The sequence below is a fragment of the Ahaetulla prasina genome, chromosome 3, assembly GCF_028640845.1.
Source record: "Ahaetulla prasina isolate Xishuangbanna chromosome 3, ASM2864084v1, whole genome shotgun sequence".
Lineage (NCBI taxonomy): Eukaryota > Metazoa > Chordata > Lepidosauria > Squamata > Colubridae > Ahaetulla > Ahaetulla prasina.
The window spans coordinates 173044836-173064527 of record NC_080541.1 but is presented as its reverse complement, the minus strand read 5'-3'; the positions used below and the strand labels follow the sequence as shown (position 1 = coordinate 173064527).

At 42.0% G+C, this 19692-nt stretch overlaps 1 protein-coding gene and 1 long non-coding RNA gene across 6 annotated transcripts in view; one reads left to right on the top strand and one right to left on the bottom strand.

Annotated features, from left to right (window-relative positions):
• The window catches only part of TAL1 (TAL bHLH transcription factor 1, erythroid differentiation factor), a 27755-nt gene extending 9108 nt beyond the window's left edge, over nt 1-18647 (bottom strand). Inside the window, exons 1-4 of one of the 2 annotated variants that reach the window (XM_058175410.1) lie at nt 18488-18647; nt 15987-16276; nt 11070-11636; nt 9353-9444 (exon numbers count right to left, since the gene is read on the bottom strand). In XM_058175410.1, coding sequence (XP_058031393.1) covers nt 9353-9444; nt 11070-11635 — 658 coding nt within the window. In that variant the 5' untranslated portion in view covers nt 11636; nt 15987-16276; nt 18488-18647. The remainder of the gene's footprint in view (nt 1-9352; nt 9445-11069; nt 11637-15986; nt 16277-18487) is intronic. The other variant, XM_058175409.1, reaches the window with a different exon arrangement.
• The window catches only part of LOC131194429 (uncharacterized), a 19054-nt gene continuing 11006 nt past the window's right edge, over nt 11645-19692 (top strand). For 2 of the 4 annotated variants that reach the window (XR_009154175.1, XR_009154173.1), the window contains exons 1-2: nt 11645-12386; nt 13210-13339. This is a non-coding gene — a long non-coding RNA (uncharacterized LOC131194429). Of the gene's footprint in view, nt 12387-13209; nt 13340-14377; nt 15981-17034; nt 17507-19692 lie in introns of those variants that run through there. The other 2 variants (XR_009154172.1, XR_009154174.1) reach the window with 2 other exon arrangements.

Genomic DNA, 19692 nt, shown 5'->3' with positions numbered 1-19692 from the left:
TTCAAAGACAAAGAGCCAGCGCTGTCCGAAGACGTCTCCTTGGTCATGTGGCCGGCATGACTAAATGCCAAAGGTGCACAGAATGCTTTACCTTCCCACCAAAGGTGGTTCCTATTTTCCTACTTATATTTTTTACGTGCTTTCAAACTGCTAGGTTGGCAGAAGCTGGGACAAGTAATGGGAGCTCACCTCATTATGCGGCACTCAGGATTAGAACCGCTGAACTGCCAACCTTTTGATCAACAAGCTCACCATCTTATCCACTGAGCCACCACATCCCTTATCAGGAATAGAGATAATTAATAGAAGCAAAATTACACTAGTATCTTGAATTGACAGTGCTGGAAAATTATGCAAAAAACGTAGCTTTGTTTTAGGACTATGATTATTATTGTACACTGGAGAACACACCAAATCAGGGATCCAAACACTGTTAGATATTTAATAGAAGAAGTTCCATCTGTCTAAGATAACTAGAATAAAAATCTGCTCTGAAAGGTGTCGCTACGTTCTGGAATCATTTGTGCACTTAGAAATGTTGACCACTTATCTTGACTATATGACAACTGAAATACAAAAGGACATGAATGGGCAGCATGAAAGTATGACATAAGCGTGTTCTGTAAGGGATTGACCCAAAAATAAATACAGACCAATAGTGATTATTTGACGCATTGGAATGTCAATCGAACAGAGTTAAAGATGTTTTCAGAAAATATTGATATTTCTTCAGAAGTTTAACATGTATTTTTTCCTAGTAAATATTTTTCACATAACTATAGCATTTTTAAGTTTTTAAATGATCCAAGCCTAGACTCTCTTATGTATAACTGCCCATATAAGAAAACAGATTTTTGCAGATATGATAAAATCAAATACAATTTAGGATTGCTTTTTCATATAATTGATTGCCATTTCAAATATATCCTCATATGTTATCATTGGGTTGTTGTTTTTTTAATTTTGAAAAGAAATGAACTTTCTGGAAAAGAAACCAAATCCAATATTGAACGTATAATCATCTGAGATGTTATTCTGTGCTGTATTCAGTACTTCAATGTTCTATAATATTCTCTTCGTTAATCTGGTATTTAAACTGAAATGTGTTATCATCATAGTCTTGAGCTGACATGAATGTAGTCTATAGGTTTTTAATGAACTGAGAAAATCAATTTTTACTCCATTTGCTCATCAGTTTTTTATGTGATTATTCTATCTACCCTACAATAGGTTTTCTCTAATCCCTCTGGTTTTATAAGGATTTCATGGTTAACTTTTTCACAGTATTTATTCTAAAAGAACAACAACACACATCATCCCTTCTAGGATATGAGGTCTAAGCAGAAGAGAATCTTGCATTATAAAATAAATGGATTTTAAAGATTATGTTTTCTGTAAAGCATCAGCATTATTCTTTTCATATTAAAATTATAGTTTTATATTATATTGCTATTAGTTGCCTTTGCTTCTTCCATTTCACATCGGCTTCATTTCTGAGGGGGACAGCCAGTTCAGGTTTAGATTTCTTGTTGTTTTCTATCCTTTCCTATAATACACTCCCATGTATTCTGTATTACTTGGCAGGGACAGAAGAATCTGGGCTGCAAACCTTCATTTGAGCGTTTGATGGCTCCTGAATGCACAGGCTTATTTTGAGGAGGGATTTCGGAGAGTCAGAAGAAAGTTTCTACGTTAAAGTTTCTAAGTTAAAGATGCTGAGCTTGTCAACTAGAAAACTGACAGCCGCGGGTTCAAGACCTGAGCACTGTGTGATAGGGTAAGCTTCCATTACTTTCCCCAGCTCCTGAAAACCTAGAAGTTTGGAAGCATGCAAATGCAAGTAGATAAATAGGTATCATTTCAGTGAGAAATAACAACATTCCATGCACCGCAGCATATAGCCATGCTGGCCGCATGACCACAAAAGCATCTTCGATCAATGCTGGCTCCCTCAGCTACGAAACAGAGAGCAGCACCGCCCCCTAGAGTTAAACATGACTGGACAGGGGAAACCTTTACTTTCATCTTTTCTCTTCTCCTGAACTAACATTTCATAGTATGCATATCTTTTTACAGAATAGAATAGAATTTTTTATTGGCCATGTGTGATTGGACACACAAGGCATTTGTCTTCGGTGCATAAGCTCTCAGTGTACATAAAGCTATAAGTGATAAATCATGATCCTAGTCATCATAAAAATACATTCATTATAAATCATAAGATACAACACTTAGTGATAGTCATATGATACTAAATAAGCAATCAGCATAAATCATACTAGGAAACTAAATAAAACAATATAAATTGTAAAGATACAAGCAACAAAGTTATAGCCATAAGTAGAAAAGGAGATAAGAAAGATGAAAAGAATAATACCAGTACTAATACAACCTTACTAAATAGTTTGACAGTATTGTGGGAATATCTCAATATTGCTTTAGTTTGATTGGTCCTGTGGCCATTCCATTGTTCCAAAGCCTTAGGTTAATTGAATAGACATTTATGGTGCAAAGTAGTTAATCATCCATTGTCCCAAGTTTGCACCAAAAGTCAGTATTGAAAGATCCTGAAAGCTTGTATACTATTTCACTAGCATTTTAATTGTATGTTAGAATTTTCTTTCTTTTCCAAATTATGTATCTCCCAAATCCCTCTCAAACTCCATAATTTAGAGTCTAGCTCTAAGTACTTCGAAGAAATGCTATGAGAAATCCCGAATCTTAAAGTGGTTTTGTATACCTTCTTTTCAGTACTCACCATGTCACTGTTAGATACTTTTAAAATCTATCACTAAATAATGCCAAAAAAAAAATTTTTTTAAACTAACTTGGACAATATTTTACATTTTTTCATCTAAATATCACATTTGCTGACTGAAAAGTAGACAAATCAGGTCATTTCAAATTTGATCTGTTCATACTCAAATATTAAAAAGAAGCTTCACTGATTTTTAGCGTTCAGTGGTAAGATGAGCAAAGTAAATACTGGGACTTGTGTTTTTAATTCTGCTTCCAAGCAGAAACAAAAGGAACTTTTACAGGGGATATGGGCCTTAAAGGTATGAATGACTGTACCTGCAATTCTGTTGATTGCAATGATGCTAGAAGATTAATTTCTATTAATTTATGTATGCCATAAAGTGATAGTACATTCTATCTTCTAGCATCAGAAGCCACAGCTGTTCCAGAATAGCAGTAATGGGGACAGTCTTGATTTCATTTCACCAAGAAAGTTGCTGATGAGTTACTAGTGATGAAATAGCCATAAGGCTTTTATCTCTAAATCTCAATATTAAAATATGAATGGATTTTTCAGATGATGAGCAAGTCGATTAGGACTATGGCTAGGAGTTGTGAGGATCAGCAATAGAAAATGGGCAAGGATTTCTGTTCTCTTTTTTTAAACTACAACAGCAATAGAATTAGTCTCTTGCTTTTAAATTCTACTGCTGAAATCAAGGAAGGCTGGAATTGGAGAGACGTTGAGAACAGGAATAAATGTCCATTTGAAATAAATGTTTGCTACGCTCAGTTTAAAACAAATCCCTCAGCTTTTAAAGAAAATTATGATTATTATTTGTGACGCTTGAAGAGCTAGACGAAAAATGTGGACACTAATAGACTGAATTTCTCTATTTCCGGGCAAATGAGAAATATATAAGAAGGCAAATGAAGCAGTTATTAAAACGACAATAAACCTGCAAATCCACTCCCTTTAAAGAACTCATGAGAATACTATGACAGCCAAGGAAACAAACAAATGAATCTTCAGACAAGTGAACCCAGAGTTCTCACTGGAGCCACAAATCGCCAGATTCAAAATTATTCTAATTTGGATACATTATGTATAAATTCAGTTAGGAGTCAGTTGGCGGCCAGTCTCTCTCCTTCCTTCCCTCCCTCCCTCCGTCCCTCTCTCCCTTTCTCTCTCTCCATCTTGTCTGTCTGTCTATCTGTCTAGATAGCTATCTAGCTAATTAGCTATCTATTTATGTCTCTATCTATTTCTATCTCAAAATCTACTCCCTATAACCATTGCATTGTCTTCATTCTAATTTCAGTTAATTTCAAATTGCTTTCACTTATGACTCCTTGCACTGGCTACACAATGGGGGGAAAATATTTTCACAAAATCTCTATCCACATCAGAGAGAAAATGGAGCTCAGCAATGCAACGAATGACAAGTTTCCTGCTTTGCCATTTACTTTTTTACATGCTGGTTTTTGAAAGCTAGTGCTGATAAACTATAAAATAAAAAAGTATATTTCAGCAAGCAATGACTAATTATAACTCTCCATCCTCAAGAGTTTTAAAATACGTCTCCCCTATTTTTTCTCAAAAATCGTGGCCAAATAATTTCAGGTATTTTCTAAAAGGTAAAATAATAAAGTTGAAAGAGGCCATTTAGCCTATAAATCACACTATCAAGCAATCCAATTTAATTCATTCCCAAGAGATGCCTCTCCAGGCATCTAAACCTAACCCAGAAAAGCAAAGTTCAACATCTTTACTAATGACTGGTCCCACTGTTAAATAGCTCTAACATTCAATTAAAATCTGCTTTCCTGTTTCTTAAAATTATTATCACATCACCTCACTTTTGAGATTACAGAGTTTAGGTCTTATCTGACCTGAGATTTGCTGCCAATAAACACGGGGAATTAGTTTTCAGTGAGCTTATTTAGAATAATACAAATATTGGTCTCCTATTCCTGTTGGAATAAAAGGCAAATCTACAGGATTTATATGTTGTATAAAAGGCCAATCTATAGGAAATTGTTATCATCAGTTATTAAATGGAAGGAGTCAATGAAGTGTTGTTTCTGCTACACTATCATATCCAACAGCTTAGCAATGAACCTAGCTATTTTAAATGGATGATCCATGCAAAATCCAACTTAGATAAGCATTGAAATTTCAATTCTTAAATGAACTTATAAAAAGTATCATGAAATATTTATGTGCTGTGCTTATTAATAAATGTTGTGGCTCTGATATAGAGCTATCTAAAAGCTGAACTATTAAAGTATCAGTAGTTAATAAATGAGCACGAAGGAAGCATGAAGCATGAAGGAAATGTGCATATATGTTAAAAGAAAAAATCGCCAACATATGCCAAAATCAGATGATCAAAATCTGAAACCCCATTTTGATGATACAAAATTAAAAAAAAAAAGAATTGAATTGAATTTGAGGTTTTTAAGTTTAACTCTGCAGCTTAACCGTCGGTTATTATGTATGGAAAAATGGTAAAATCGTGACCAAATCAATTAGGCATTTGTATTGCTTTAAAATCTATTAAAATGCCTGCCCATCTTCTTAAATAATCTTATACTGGGAAAAGGTTCTGACCATTGTTTGGCATTGAGCCAATTAATTATCCTTAGGGCAATTTTTGCCAGGAATTAGGAGAGCTGAATTCACAATATCAGAAGAGCACTAGGTTCAGCACGGCTGCTCTGGAATAACTAAGTCAGCCTCGTCATAATAATTGAATCTCCTAGCAACTCTTGAATAAATGAGCAATACATGAGAGTCAGGGCTTGTTCAATAACAGTTGCTAGAGCTATGACCACTGCTTTTCCTCCACATTTATAAAGCCTCATCCTGATGTATATAACTGCCTGGTTCAGTTCTGCAACCCAACAAGACAGACACAGACTTCAGAAGATAATTAGAACTGCAGAAAAAACAATTGCTACCAACCTGCCTTCCATTGAGGACCTGTATATTGCATGAATCAAGAAGAGGGGCGTGAAAATATTTACAGATCCCTCACATCCAGGACATAAACTGTTTCAACTCCTACCCTCAAAACGACGCTATAGAGCACCGCACACCAGAACAACTAGACACAAGAACAGTTTTTTCCTGAACACCATCACTCTGCTAAACAAATAATTCCCTCAACACTGTCAAGCTATTTACTGAATCTGCACTACTATTAATCTTCTCATCGTTCCCATCACCCATCTCCTCCCACTTATGACTGCATGACTGTAGCTTTGTTGCTTGTATCCTTACGATTTATATTGATATTAATAGTTTCCTGATTGCTTATTTGTACCCTATGACTATCATTAAGTGTTGTACCTTACGATTATTGACAAATGTATCTTGTCCTTTTATGTACACTGAGAGCATATGCACCAAAGATAAATTCCTTGTGTGTCCAATCATACTTGGTCAATAAAGTATGTTGGCTTTGCTTACTCCTCACCTGTACAATGTCTAACCCATCAAGCCTCCAACATTGTCCACTCTTCCTTTTAGCCTCCCAGAGCCTATCTACATCCTTTGAAGTCACTGCCTTACTGAGACCACAAATACAGGTGTTTCTTGACTTACGATCACAATTCAGTCCAAAATTTCTTTTGCTAAGTGAAGTATTTGTTAAGTAAATTTGTTCCGTTTTATGACCTTTCTTGTCACAGTTGTTAAATGAATCACTGTAATTGTTAAATTAGTCAAATTGCTGTTAAGTGAATCTGGCTTCCCCATTGACTTTGCTTGTCAGAAGGTGGCAAAAGAGGATCACGTCACCCCAGGACACTACAACTGTCATAAATATGAAACAATTTTGATCGTATGACCGTGGGGGATGCTAAAACAGTCATAAGTGTGAAAACTGGTCATAAGTAGCTTTTTTTCAGTGTCATTGTAACTTTGAATAGTCACTAAATAAATCGTGGTAAATCGAGGACTACCTGTACAGAGAGATTGTCAGTATATATTCCAGATTATTAATGTCGATCTTAATTGCACAGACTTTACTTATACAGAATCTGAGTTGCTGAGACTTTATAGACTGATATTAACATCTTGAGTATATGGATCAAGGGTTATGTAAACATGAACATTGAATCAGTTCAAACCAAATGTCTTAGACCAGAGGTGTCAAACTGGGGGCCCAAGGGCTGGATGTTTCACACACAGGCCACGTCCACCCCTGCTCCGCGAAGGGGAAAAACATCATGACACATCACGTGATGGCAATGTGATGCACAGGCCACGCCCACCCCAGCTCCGCGAAGGGGAAAAACATGACACATCATGTGATGGCAATGTGACACCAGGAGTTTGACACCTGTGTCTTAAATCCAGTTAGATTCAATTGGGACTAATTTAGACCATTGAAATGTACACATCCATGCGTGGAAAATGTCCACATTGGTCTGATTTGATTTAAATGTGTTCAGTGTCCATGGAGAGGAAGATCAAAAGAGTAAAGCTGGCAGCCACAACCATGTGATCGAAGCCCTGCCCCTTTGGCTTATGATACCCTTTTGGTATCATAAAAAGGGCTTCATTTGCAGCTGCCTTCTATACCTTTTTGACCCCTTCCAGGCACCCATGGTTTGGTTTGAACCAATGGATCCATTGACCTGATTTATTTTTCTCTATTTATTTATTTGTCAATCATATATAAGATAACAGGTAAAAGTATAAACATAATTTGGATACATGAAAAGAGTAAGTAAAAAGGAATATTAGGACCAAACTGATTCAGAGCATCAAAAATTCATATAAACCTAATATGTAACTACGATGAATACAAATGACTAGAGATGTATATATAGCACACATGCTGGATCGATGCTTTCATCAAAATGAAAGACAAATTAGACAAAAGCCACAATGCTGTCGATGTATAATCTAAAATGGCTTCAAACTAAATTTTCACTTGCATTGACCCCCACTTCATTTTTTGCTCTGCTTTTGAATGCCTGGAAACCATTCTACCATAGTAATGTAGAATGTAATGCATTTAATAAACCATTATCCCCTCTGGTTTGTTTGGGTTTTTTATGCCTTTTTCAAAGGCATAAAATGACAGCTTTGTGTTTACATTTCAGTAAATTCCAGAATTAATAAACAAACTCCAGGAGAGGCTAAATACATACGTGGCTTGGGAATTGCAGAGAGAGTTTAAAACACAAATGCTACACCTCCCCAATTTCTATCTTTATTTGTTACGGAACAAATGTGAACCCAGAGAACACACAGAGAATTGTGTAAGTCTAGGGCAGTGTAAAAACCAGAAGGAACTTGGTAGCATCTTTTCAGATTAATAAGGTATAAATGACAACTCATTTCATCAAATGTGTGAGGTAGCAAAACTCATGCAAAATGAATTTAAATTGGGATGAGATGAGAAGGGAAGGCCACCTTCCCTTAGCCACCACATGACATCTGTTGAAGAGAGTTGTAGCTTTTATACTTTTTAATTGAATAGGATCATTTCAAAAGGTGCAATCAGTTTCCTTCTGGACTCAGAAATGAAGCTGTCCCATTTCCCTTTTTATTTCCTTCCCGTCTGCAATTCCAAACCATTAACTAATCTACCTTTTGATTCTCTGGGGCTTTCTGTCTTTCAGCGATTTGCAAAATACCAGGACAAAACCTGGTGCTTTATTGCAATCCAGCCCCCTACCACAGCAGGCCACTGAGGTCTGGATACAGTATACGACAGGAGAGAGAATTCATCCCAATTAAACAACACATTTGAAGAAAATAAGGAAATATTTGAATTGCAACCTGTAACTTCCAAGCACTGCCCTTCCTTCAACGTTAACAGATTACATTTAAAAAATAAAATAAAATTATTTTAGTTCACAGTTGTAACGGATTACAGGAGCAACTCTGAAGGAGCCATAAAGCCTCTATAATTCATCTATCTATCTATCTATCTATCTATCTATCTATCTATCTATCTATCTATCTATCTATCTATCTATCTGCCTGGCTTCTGTCTGTCTGTCTGTCTGTCTGTCTGTCTGTCTGTCTGTCTGTCTGTCTATCTATCTATCTATCTATCTATCATCTATCTATCTATCTATCTATCTATCTATCTATCTGCCTGCCTGGCTTCTGTCTGTCTGTCTGTCTGTCTGTCTGTCTATCTATCTATCATCTATCTATTTATTTATCTATCTATCATCTATCTATCTATCTATCTATCTATCTATCTATCTATCTATCTATCTATCTATCTATCCTACCTATATTTACCTTTTTATCTACCTATACATCCATTTATCCAAAATTTAAAACAGCCCAGGGAACAAAATAACTGCTTACTAACCATGGAATTTTGGCTTCTGGTTATCTACGAAGAGGGTATAAATGGCTAGAAATCCAAACCAAAGCACACAACATTTTGTTGGAAGTCCAAGCTGCAAGCTATAAATTGCACTACGCAAGAATTTCCTGCCTCTAGAGACCCCAGCCCCCACCCTGCACCACCATCATTCAGCAATACAAGGAATGAAATAGGAATTGCTAGCTGCCATACTACCCACAAAGAAGCACATGGGGTGGGGAGTGTTGTGGCGGTGGGGATCAGCTCACCATCAGAGAGCTCCACTTCATAGGGGGATGGTCTTCTTTTCACTCGGTTGTTGTTGTACATTGAAAAGTTTTCGGGTTCACCAAAAAATCCACTACAAAGGAAAAAGCAGAAAAGCGGGAATGGGGCGGGCGGGGGGTGGGGAGAGAGAGAAGAGAAATTAGCTCTTCAGACCTCTGCTGAAATCCATCGTAATCTGAACAAACATCCATATCTCCAAAAATAAAATTAGTCCTATTGAATTTGGTGGTGGTAAATCCACCAATAAGGATGAGAGTCTCAACATCGTTTTCTACTGCTGAAAATGTACATAATAGGTACACTTCCCACAATAGATATGTTGCCTGTTGTTGCCGTTTGTGGACCATTGTGTGGGCAATGTTTACCATACTTTTAGCATGAAACAATTTTATAACAATAAATCTAAATAAATGCTTTTCAGATCCAGATGCCCAACACTTCTGCCCTTGCCAAGCATCTCTAACAGAAGAATTAAAATACATTTTGAAGCACATTTTGAAGAATTGTCTGGTCCACCAGTATTTAGTTTCCAGAAATGTTGCTTATACCTTTCCTAACCCTTTACACTGACTAGCTTGGTCCGCTTTTTTTCCTCCATAGTGTTTATTCCTAGCATGTGTAATACATGTATGTTAATATGAACTGCATTTCTGCAGTGGGGTGGGGGGATGATTGCCTAAATAATAATGTCCATACATGAATAAACATCCATTAACCCTAAACATATTTTCTAGAATGATTTTTCTCCCTCTTGATTCAGATATTTTCCCCAAATTTATGCTTTTATGCTATTATAAATATTGCATGTCTTGTATTTAACAAGTAACCATTTCGTGTTTAACCGTTTCTTTTGACAAGTGGGTGGAACGGGGTGGGGGTGGGGGCAACATCTTTAAAGAGCTTTGCTGCAAACCTGCCACATTTTGATAAATGATCTGTACCAACCTTGCCAACCAAGATGGTGCCTCCAAGATCTATGGATTACAATGCCCATCATCGTCCAACCAGTGTGCCCAAGGGTGATTGGAGAAGTAGTCCCACACATCTAGAAGGCACCAGGTTACATGGACTGATGCATATTGATTATAATGGGGCACTTAATGCTGGTTTTTAACCTAGTCTTCTCTGCCTTACTTTCAGCAGAAAACGTTGCTGTGACTTTAATACAGACTGACAGCAGGAAGAAGAGAAGATTGGTTTGCTTCGATTGTCCATCGGGGTTGTTTATTTATTTATTTATTTTCCTTTCCTGACCATCGGCTCAGGGAGGAAAATCGCATTGACTTCATGGTACAGCAGCAGATAAACACGCGCGTGGGCACACACGCACATTCATAAAACCCCTCACATCTGCCTATATTACGAGTAGTTTTAGAGAACGCAGCCAAAGAGGAAGAGAGGCACCACCGGGCTTCCCATCCCAACCTTTCCACCGGTAGAAGGAAAATCGAGGGGGACAAAGAGACAGCATAAAAGCGTCAACGAAACCGCGAAACCAAGTGCTGGGTCTTAAGAGAAGCAAAAGCGAAGGAAAGACGATACGGGCCAAAACTCAGGCGGGCAGCGGGGAAGATCTGATCCTCTGTGGGGACAGGAATCAAGCAGAAGCTAACAGAGAACCGTTTCCTCTCTCCCACCCGGTTCCCTTTGACCCCCACAGCCCCCGATCCGAAGCCCCGCCGGGGCTGTGCAACTGACCTGCTGGCGGCGCTGAGCGGAGCCCCGAGGCCATAGAGCATGGCTCTGGCCGGCGGCGGGAGCGCAGGGGCTGCCGTAGGACTGAGGTGCACCATGCGGACGTCGCTGCTGCCGCCGATGCCACCACCGGCCGGGGGCGTGCCCGCTCCGGTGCCCGCGGTGGTGGCGAGGCCGAGAGCGGTGGCGGTGGCCGGTTCGGCTCGCGGAGCTCTGATGCTGCTGCTGTTGCTCGCGTCTGGCTCTCTCTGGCTCTGCAGGGCCCCGGGCGGCGCGTCCCTGGCTTTTATAGGGCGGCCGTTGCGCACCAGCTCGATCACTGGCACCGGCGCAGCAGGGGGGCCCGGGCCGGGGGAGGGGGGCGGCCGACCCGTTTCCTTGGCAACCCCATCGAGCAAGGCCGGCTCCCCCGAGAGAGCCATTCCTCCGCGCCTCCGATCGCCGCAGCCGTTGCTGCTGCTGCTGCCGGAACCCAGCCCCAAGTCCGGCTCGCTGACGCCTTCCGCTCCAGCTCCGGTTCCGTGCGCCGCATCCCGCGGCGGGTCACTGGGGGACCTCTCCATCAGCATCCTGGGGGGCGAAGAGGAGAGCGGTGAAGGAGGGGCGCGGCAGGATGAGGTGGGGGGGAGGGGGGAGAGGCGGAAAAGGAGAAGAGAAAAAATTGGGAAAGGAGAGAAGGAGAAAAAAGCCGGAGAGAGGAAGAAAGCGCAGAGAAGAGCAAGGAAAGGAAAAGGAGAGACGGGAGGGAGGAAGGGAGGGAAAAGCGGAGGAAGGAGAGCGGGAAACCCAGGAGTGACAGAGAAGAGAAAGAGGGGGGCAGAGAAGAAGGGAAAGAGGGGGGCATCCGAGAGAAAGTTAAATCCCGAAGGAAAATCCCCGCGTCGCCAAAGAGCACCAGCGGAGGACGGCAAGGCCCTCTGGTCACGGGCAGAGGCGGAGGGCCCCTGCTTGAGGTTGGACGCCCGGAAAGCTGCGCTGTGCTGCGCTTGGCTCGCCGGATTTTGCCCTTCCCACGAAGCGCCAAGCTCCCAGTCCCGGGGATACCCACGTGGCCCGAAGGAGGGCGCAAGGAGAACTTCCTCCGGGGGGCTTTGAGACACGCACACACACACAACACACACACTCATTCGTAAGAGGAAGAAGCTTTATGGGGAGCTCTGCCTTTCCGTTCCCAATTCCTCAGGTCTTCCTTGGCCCAGCCTGGCGATACCTTTGGCCGGCGGACTCCCAAAGCGTGGGAGAGATGGGGCCGAGCCCGAAAATCAAAACGCTCCGTGGGGTTAACCTTCAAGATGGCCACCTGAACAGTTCAGCCCGAAGGTTAGAACGGAATTGTTGGAAACCGGGTGCTTTTTTATTATTCGGCTCAATCCTTCGGGGAACGAAAACGAAATCAGCTTCACTTCTATTAATAAGGGGCGAGGGAGCGTGTAAATCAGAAATCATAGCAAGGCAGAAGGAAAAACAATCACAAACAAACAAAACAAGTGTAGGGGTAGTTAGAATGGTTTATACAATTTTGACAGCGCCCCGACTGAAGTCGAATTTATTCTCTCGGCATTGCAAGGAAAACGAGGGCGAGAAATAGCCACAAAGACTTCAGCCCGGGCACTGAGAATCGATGCCTCTATGCCCCACGGAGGTGCCTACGGAGAACCGCGCCGTTCCGCCTCCCAAACTGCGCCGCGTGGAAATAAGCGGCGAGGTACCGCGCCTCAGTCCGCTACCTGGAAAGCGGCACACCTTGGTTGGGCAAAAGCGTTTCCAGAGACTGACGCTTGATTTCAGGTTACTTTGCTGCCTCACTTTCGTCCCTGAATTTCGACAGTGAATCCATACACACACACACACACAGAGAGAGAGAGAGAGAGAGAGAGAGAGAGTCCTCTCCTGCCAAACGAAGGCCGGAAATCATCACTTGTGCTCCAATGTGCCTCTCGGTATCCGAGTATTTGTGGTTGGGGCTGTATCAGATATTGAATCGGTTAAATTTCGTATCAACTCAAAACCATTTTTACGGCTAGTCCCCACCACATTAAACCGAGTTGTCCCGTGCGTAGAGCGACGAGGTTACTCCCAGGAAAAGTTACCCTCGTCATGTTGATCGGCGGAAGACAATAACCTAAAAATGTCCTTTTCTTAGATGCCAGGGCAGACGGATGCTCGGCTTCCGGCTAGGCGGAGAGATAAAGAAATGCTTCAAAGGAAGACAGACAAACGGGAAATGTTGAGGTCTGGGATTCTGGAAGATCAGCTCAAGTCATTTTTTGGAGGTAAGGAGGAAAAAGGATTTCATAGCCGAAAAATTCTTTGTAGAAACGCCAAACTTCACACCAAATATGGGAGGGTAATCCTAAAACCACTTTTCCCGATTTCGTCCTAATAGCTACAATCCCAAACACATTTTCTGGTCAAGAAACCAGTACAGTAGATCTTAATTGCTAGTAAACATTCCCTAAAAATGCATTTAGGATTAAGCTTTAATCTTCCGCCTTGCTGTTTCAATTTAAGAGAGAGCTAGAGATCAGGCAATGTTATTATTGTGATTACCTTTATTCTTATAGCAGATGGGAAACAAGGACATTTGAAGCAAATTTATATTCCGGCTGACTAGTGAAGTGACTTAAAGAAACTAAAATTTGAAATTGCTTAAATGCAATCAAATTATTTTCCTTCGATTTTCTCTACTGAGCTCCGGGTTAATTTCAGGCCTCAGATATAAAACCAAGCGGTGGCTCGCTCTCTTTTGTTGGGGGGGAAAAAATGGACTCAAAATTTCTGATGAATTGAAGGTGAAGCAAAGACCTGAGTCGGCTTTATCACCACACAAAGATTGTGTGGTATACACACATATATACACACACATATATATATTGTACACACACACACATATACATATATATACACACACACACATGTATACATATATGTGTGTGTGTATAAATATAAATACACACACACACACACATAAAAAACCTGACCCAAAATGTCAAGTTAAGCAAATGTCCTCTTTGTACAATCATGTGAAACATTAAAGTTGGGGGAGTTGCTTTGTCTCATGTGAATCCACCACTATGATTGATAAACTATCATATTTTGCTTCATGTGTAAGCTACAGAACACTGTAAGCCAAAGCCAAACAAATTATGTTATGGCTTTACTGGTTATATGACCCAAGCTACTGTACATGATTGTACATGTAACTCATCTATGAAGCTGCTATGGAAGGTCAGCCTCAGCATGCTAGCGAAGGCCTGAGTTTACCCTAGCACTAGTCATTCTTTTTTCCCCCTTTTTGTACTGTCCATGAGGTTTTCATCTCCAGATCCTGAAGATGAAACTGAAATACTTTGGCCACCTAACGAGAAAGAAGGACTCACTGGAGAAGCGCCTAATGCTGGGAAAGATTGAGGGCAAAAGAAGAAGGGGACGACAGAGAACGAGGTGGCTGGATGGAGTCACTGAAGCAGTAGGCATGAGTTTAAATGGACTCCGGAGGATGGTAGAGGACAGGAAGGCCTGGAGGAACGTTGTCCATGGGGTCGCGATGGGTCGGACACAACTTCGCAACTAACAACAACAAAAAGTCATTCTTTGTTTACTGGATAAATCATTGATATCTGGACTTTGCAGACTGTACTGGCTGAATGTCCGTAAAATATGAAGTCCAAATCAAGGACACGCCTTTTGGTTTAGGCTCGAATTCTTTGATGGAAAACACCATCAATTCTGGAGGAAAATCATTTAGGCCTTCGCTATCTTGAGCTACAAATCTGGGGATGTCGGTAGAGGGGAGCACAGATAATGATAATCTCGAACACCTTTGCTGCCATCCAGGGATCGACCGGAGTTTTGCAACGGAGATCCAGAAGCTCCAAATTCAACTAACACTTCCATGTTAGGAGCGTGCTGTTTAAACCAGGGGTCTCCAACCTTGGCAACTTTAAGTCTGGCGGACTGCAACTCCCAAAATTCCCCAACCAGCAAAGCACCGAGCTCCAAAGCGACCTCGATTCAGTGGATTTGGAGGCCTACCGGCCACAACTGCTCTCCTCTCTGGGAAACGTGTTTCTCCACACACAGAGAGAGAGAGAGAGCGCTTTAACTTGCACATCTGCCTGGGCTCTTGACTCCGAAGATATCTTTCTGTAGATCTTTAGAACCCCAAAGCGATCGCGTTGATTTCTCTAGCCTCGGAAAGGCGAGAGATGTTTTTTTGCCGGCAGCGGGTAAATCAGAAAATCTTCCTCGTCGGTCATCAATCTCTGATCTGGCGTGTCTGGATGGCTCGGCTCTGCGCTCCCCCCCCCGCCCTTTTTTTTTTTTTAAAAAAATAGAATTTCCCACTTAGCACAGGGAAACATCATTCACACCTGTCAGGTTGAAGACGCAACAACCTCGGCTGCTGGCTCAGCCAAGAGCTGCTCGCTGTTCAAGGCCTCCTCCTTCTTTTCCACCTCCCTAAGGCGCCGAACGAAGGTTCGGCCAAGGCTTTGTGGGAAACGCCGAAACTCTTGCAGCCGGATCGCTCTGCAGGCGGGCGGAAGAAATAGGGGCGACGCAGGGACTTGGAAGCAGGAACAACGAACCCTGCCAACCTATCCCTTCCCCAACCCCAACCCCCCTAAAAAAAAGAGAGAGACCACAGGGAGGATGATTGCGCCATCGCCGTAACCAGACCAAAAGAAATTCCATTCCGTTTCAGGCAGCCTAAAGAATTTTCAGCCTAGCGAGAACGCCAAAAATTCTCCGTTTGATGTTTAGGATAGAAACACTCACATACACTTTCTTGGAGGCTGGGATCATGAAATTCTTTAAACCATGGCAGGAGAGGAATGTGCCTAGTTTTGGCTTGCGATGTTGGCTCAGCCGTGTAGCCCACCCGTTGAAATTTAGCCAGCGACCCACAGCGACGTGTACCTGGCTCAGTCGAAGAAGGATGCCCGTCTCAGAGCGTTCTGCAGTCTAGACCTCTCCTCAAAGAGGATTCTTGCTCAGCTCGGAAATATGTGTGTCTTCCTTGTATAACTCCTTACCGGTACAAACAAACAAACAAAAAAGACCCTATCTTGTGTATAGGGTCTTTTTTTGTTTGTTTGGAAGAGTTTTTTGTATATTTGGAAGTGTTTTGATTTTGAGAAAGCGGACAGACGCAGCCGAAACCACCGCTGGATCGTCCGGAGGAATTGGGTGAAGAGACAGCCTGCCTGCTGTAGAAGAGGGACAGAGCAAGTCAGAGATTTTTGTTCCTGCTGGAAAAAGCGAGGCTGTGCGAAAGAATACTCCTTCTCCAAGCCTATGCTTCGGGGTTGGTTGTACCACAACTCCCAGAGTTCCCAGCGGGAGAGGTATCTAGGCCAGCACATCAGGAGTTTTTTTTTTTAAAAATAAGGCATTTTAAATGGTTATAATAAGACGATTTGAGCTTAATAAACGTGACACAGGATGGCCAGTAACTTTACAATACGGACATAAATGCAATCGTTTTAAATTAAAAGACAACCATGAGATACTGGTGCGATGACCTGAGGCAGCCTTCCTGTCACCAGGAAAGACGGCTCAACAAGATGAGCCCCATAATTTTAAACTGTGACTGAAAAAGATGAAGGCATGAGAAATGTAATGTGCATTTCCCCCCTTAAGAATGGAAGACCAGATTCAGAAAGTCAAGTAGTCCCACTGAAATGATGGAATCCAAGTTAGCTGTGTGACTGGCAAGTCCCATTCATTACATCCGGTCTACTAGAAATAGGAACACGCCTAGATTTCAATCCTGAGGCCTCTCTCCATTCCCAGAATAGTTTGAGGACTAGCTGTGATCCTACTGATTTATGCAATTTTCAGTCTCTTCTTTCAACTTATAAAGTGATTGTGCTATTGTGGAATATTGTAGAATATTGTCCTATTGTGGATTTAAGATATGCCACGCTCTGTATTAATAGCCACATTATTTACAATTTCTTCACAGGATATGTACAGTTACCACAATTAAGGATCAGAAGACTTTGATGAACTAGCACAATAGCAATAGGAAATTACATTTTGCCTATCCATCTGTCAATCTAGTATCTAGTTTTTTCTATTTGCCAAATAAATGATAAAGACTACTAACTTCATTTACTAGCCTGATTTTTTTAATTATCACCATAAATAATGTTCAGTTGAATATATACACACACACATATACTTTTATATTTGAAGGTCTAATAAACAAAGAGGATAGGCTCATGGAGCAAAAATATTATTTAATTATATTAAAGCACATTTATTAAACAAATTCTTTTGAAATCAAGTTCCCTTATTACTACCTTCGTCCAGCTTGTTCTGGATGTCCTAATTTATATCATTTTGCTGTACTAATGGATGCCTCCATTTTTACTCCTTTGACATGAGATCTCTGCAAGCACATTCTCTTTTAGATCATAAAAATAGTATTTTGCACAGTCGCCGTCGTCCCCCCGTTTTTTTTAATTTGACAAGGCATCCATGCCCTTCGCCAAGCTATTCTTTTCCTTTCTCCTTTTCTTGTCTTCTTTTCCTTTGGAAATACTCTTCAAGGAAGTCTACAAAGGGAGCCTCGTTTTTTGAGGCCTGCTAGGTTTTCCACAGAGAAATCAAGCGGCCTTCTCACATCCGAATTTTGCCACCCTTCTTTCTCGGCGCTTCCCTCACTTCCCCGCTAATATCTTGGCACTTCACAATTGAAAATCGTCCTTCATTTCCATTCCTGCACACCGAATTATTGAGGGGGGCGGGGAAGGAGACGGGGCGGGGAGGCGAGCGAGGGACTCAAGACCGCCGAATCGGATTTCCCGACGTCTTAATCTTCCCCGAAGCCACCGAGTTTTAGGGGGTGACTCGCCCGGCCGCTGTTCCCAGAGCCCCCCCCCCATACTTGTCTGGTGCGAAAACTGGAGGGGAGGTGCGTGGGGTTAGTCTCAAGGCCGCGCGTGGGCCTCGCGGGGCACTGGAGGCGCTGCCCTCTCCCCATTTCCCGGCCTTCAGCAAGCCCAATTCCGCCAATATTTTCTTTTCTGGCTCAGCATGAAGGTTTCCTATAAGCCTCTCCCCTCACGCTGCTAGTGAGCAAAACGAGAATATATCAACAATTCACCCCAGGATTTGGCCGTCCTTCCCGTCTCCCCCACCTCCTTCTTTGCTACGGAGCATCTGGGTGTAAAAAAATAAGAGAGAGAAAGAGAGAAGTGGGTGATCTGAGGAGAAGGGAAATGTTCCTTCTGCTTTTCCTGTGTGGTTCGCTGTCTGCCCTTTTGAAATAAAATAGTTAAAGAATGCATCCTTTACCGCTATACGTGAAGTTGGCACTGTGTATGTGTGTGTGGGCTAATCTACGAAGCGATTTTCTTTCTTGAACAACAAGCCAAACAAAAAGAGAGGAAAAAAACGACCCTTTTACTCACCACTTGTTTTTCGTAGGTGAAAATGACTGAAGCCATTTTGCGGCCTATTCATGGAGGCTGGTATGGTTCCCCCCACCTCCTCCTATAGTTTTTTTTTTTTTAAAGGAGGAGGCGGAGAAGTGCTGGGCGGCTTCGCAGCGCCGGGAACTCATTCCCACATCACGTCTAGTTTCCTATTTAGTATGGAGAGCGGATCGCTGGAGCAACGTGGCCAACCGAGATAAGCCGCTGGCACTGGCCCGCCTGCCCTGATAAGCCCCTAAACCCATTATTTATGAAATGATTCATTATTATTTGGCAATTTTATCGAGGGAAAGCGGAAAATTATTGCAGGGATATGCAGAGAGAAAGAGAGAGAAGAAGAATTTTGGAACGCTCGCCTTAGAGCTTTCGAGACGTGTCTGTTTTGCCCGCTCAGGTGCACTTTAAAAAGAGACAGCAAAGAGATGGGGGGGGGAGGCAAAAATAATCAAATGCTCACTACGACTGCCCACTTTTGAATAAAGATCCTTTCTTTTAGCTTCCTTGGAGGTGATTATCCATCCACACCTCCATACACACACACCCCACTTAAATAGGGAACACCTACCCTGTTCTTAATTAAATTTAATGAGCCAAAATAAAACAGGTGCGGTACCGCTAAGGGGGAGACAGGGTGGGGAATGGGAGCACAAGTGGTCGCTTAAAAATAAACGGCTGAAGAGAGCAGCGCGGGAGACACAGCTTGTCAATAAAATAAATGTGCTTTAAAAAAACACACCATACAATTATTCAACATAAGAATCACCTTGACCGGCTTGAAGATGGGTAAGATTTAAACTCCCAGAATTCCCCAGCCACACGTCTTCAAGTGGGTCCAGATTGAGAAACACTGGAATACCCTGCCAGGATTTGCTGCTACAATTTGAATGCTATGGACTTCCCGTCCCTTATCATGAGACTAATGAATTCTGGCCACCCCTTTTCTGCCGGGTTTTTGTGATGTCGATCCCTTAAAATCTCTCTTGGCTGTTCCAGGTTTGAAGTGATCGTTTCCCCTCTGTGCCACATTTGCTATGGATCTGGTCTGAAACCTTTGGCTGCCTATTTGAGTGCTGATGTGATCAGGGGTTGGGACCTATCCAGTTCATAGGGAGCACTGCAGGCACATGCTCTTCCTTTGGGTGCTGAGCACTAGTCTTCATGGGAGTTTTGGCTTGGGTTGG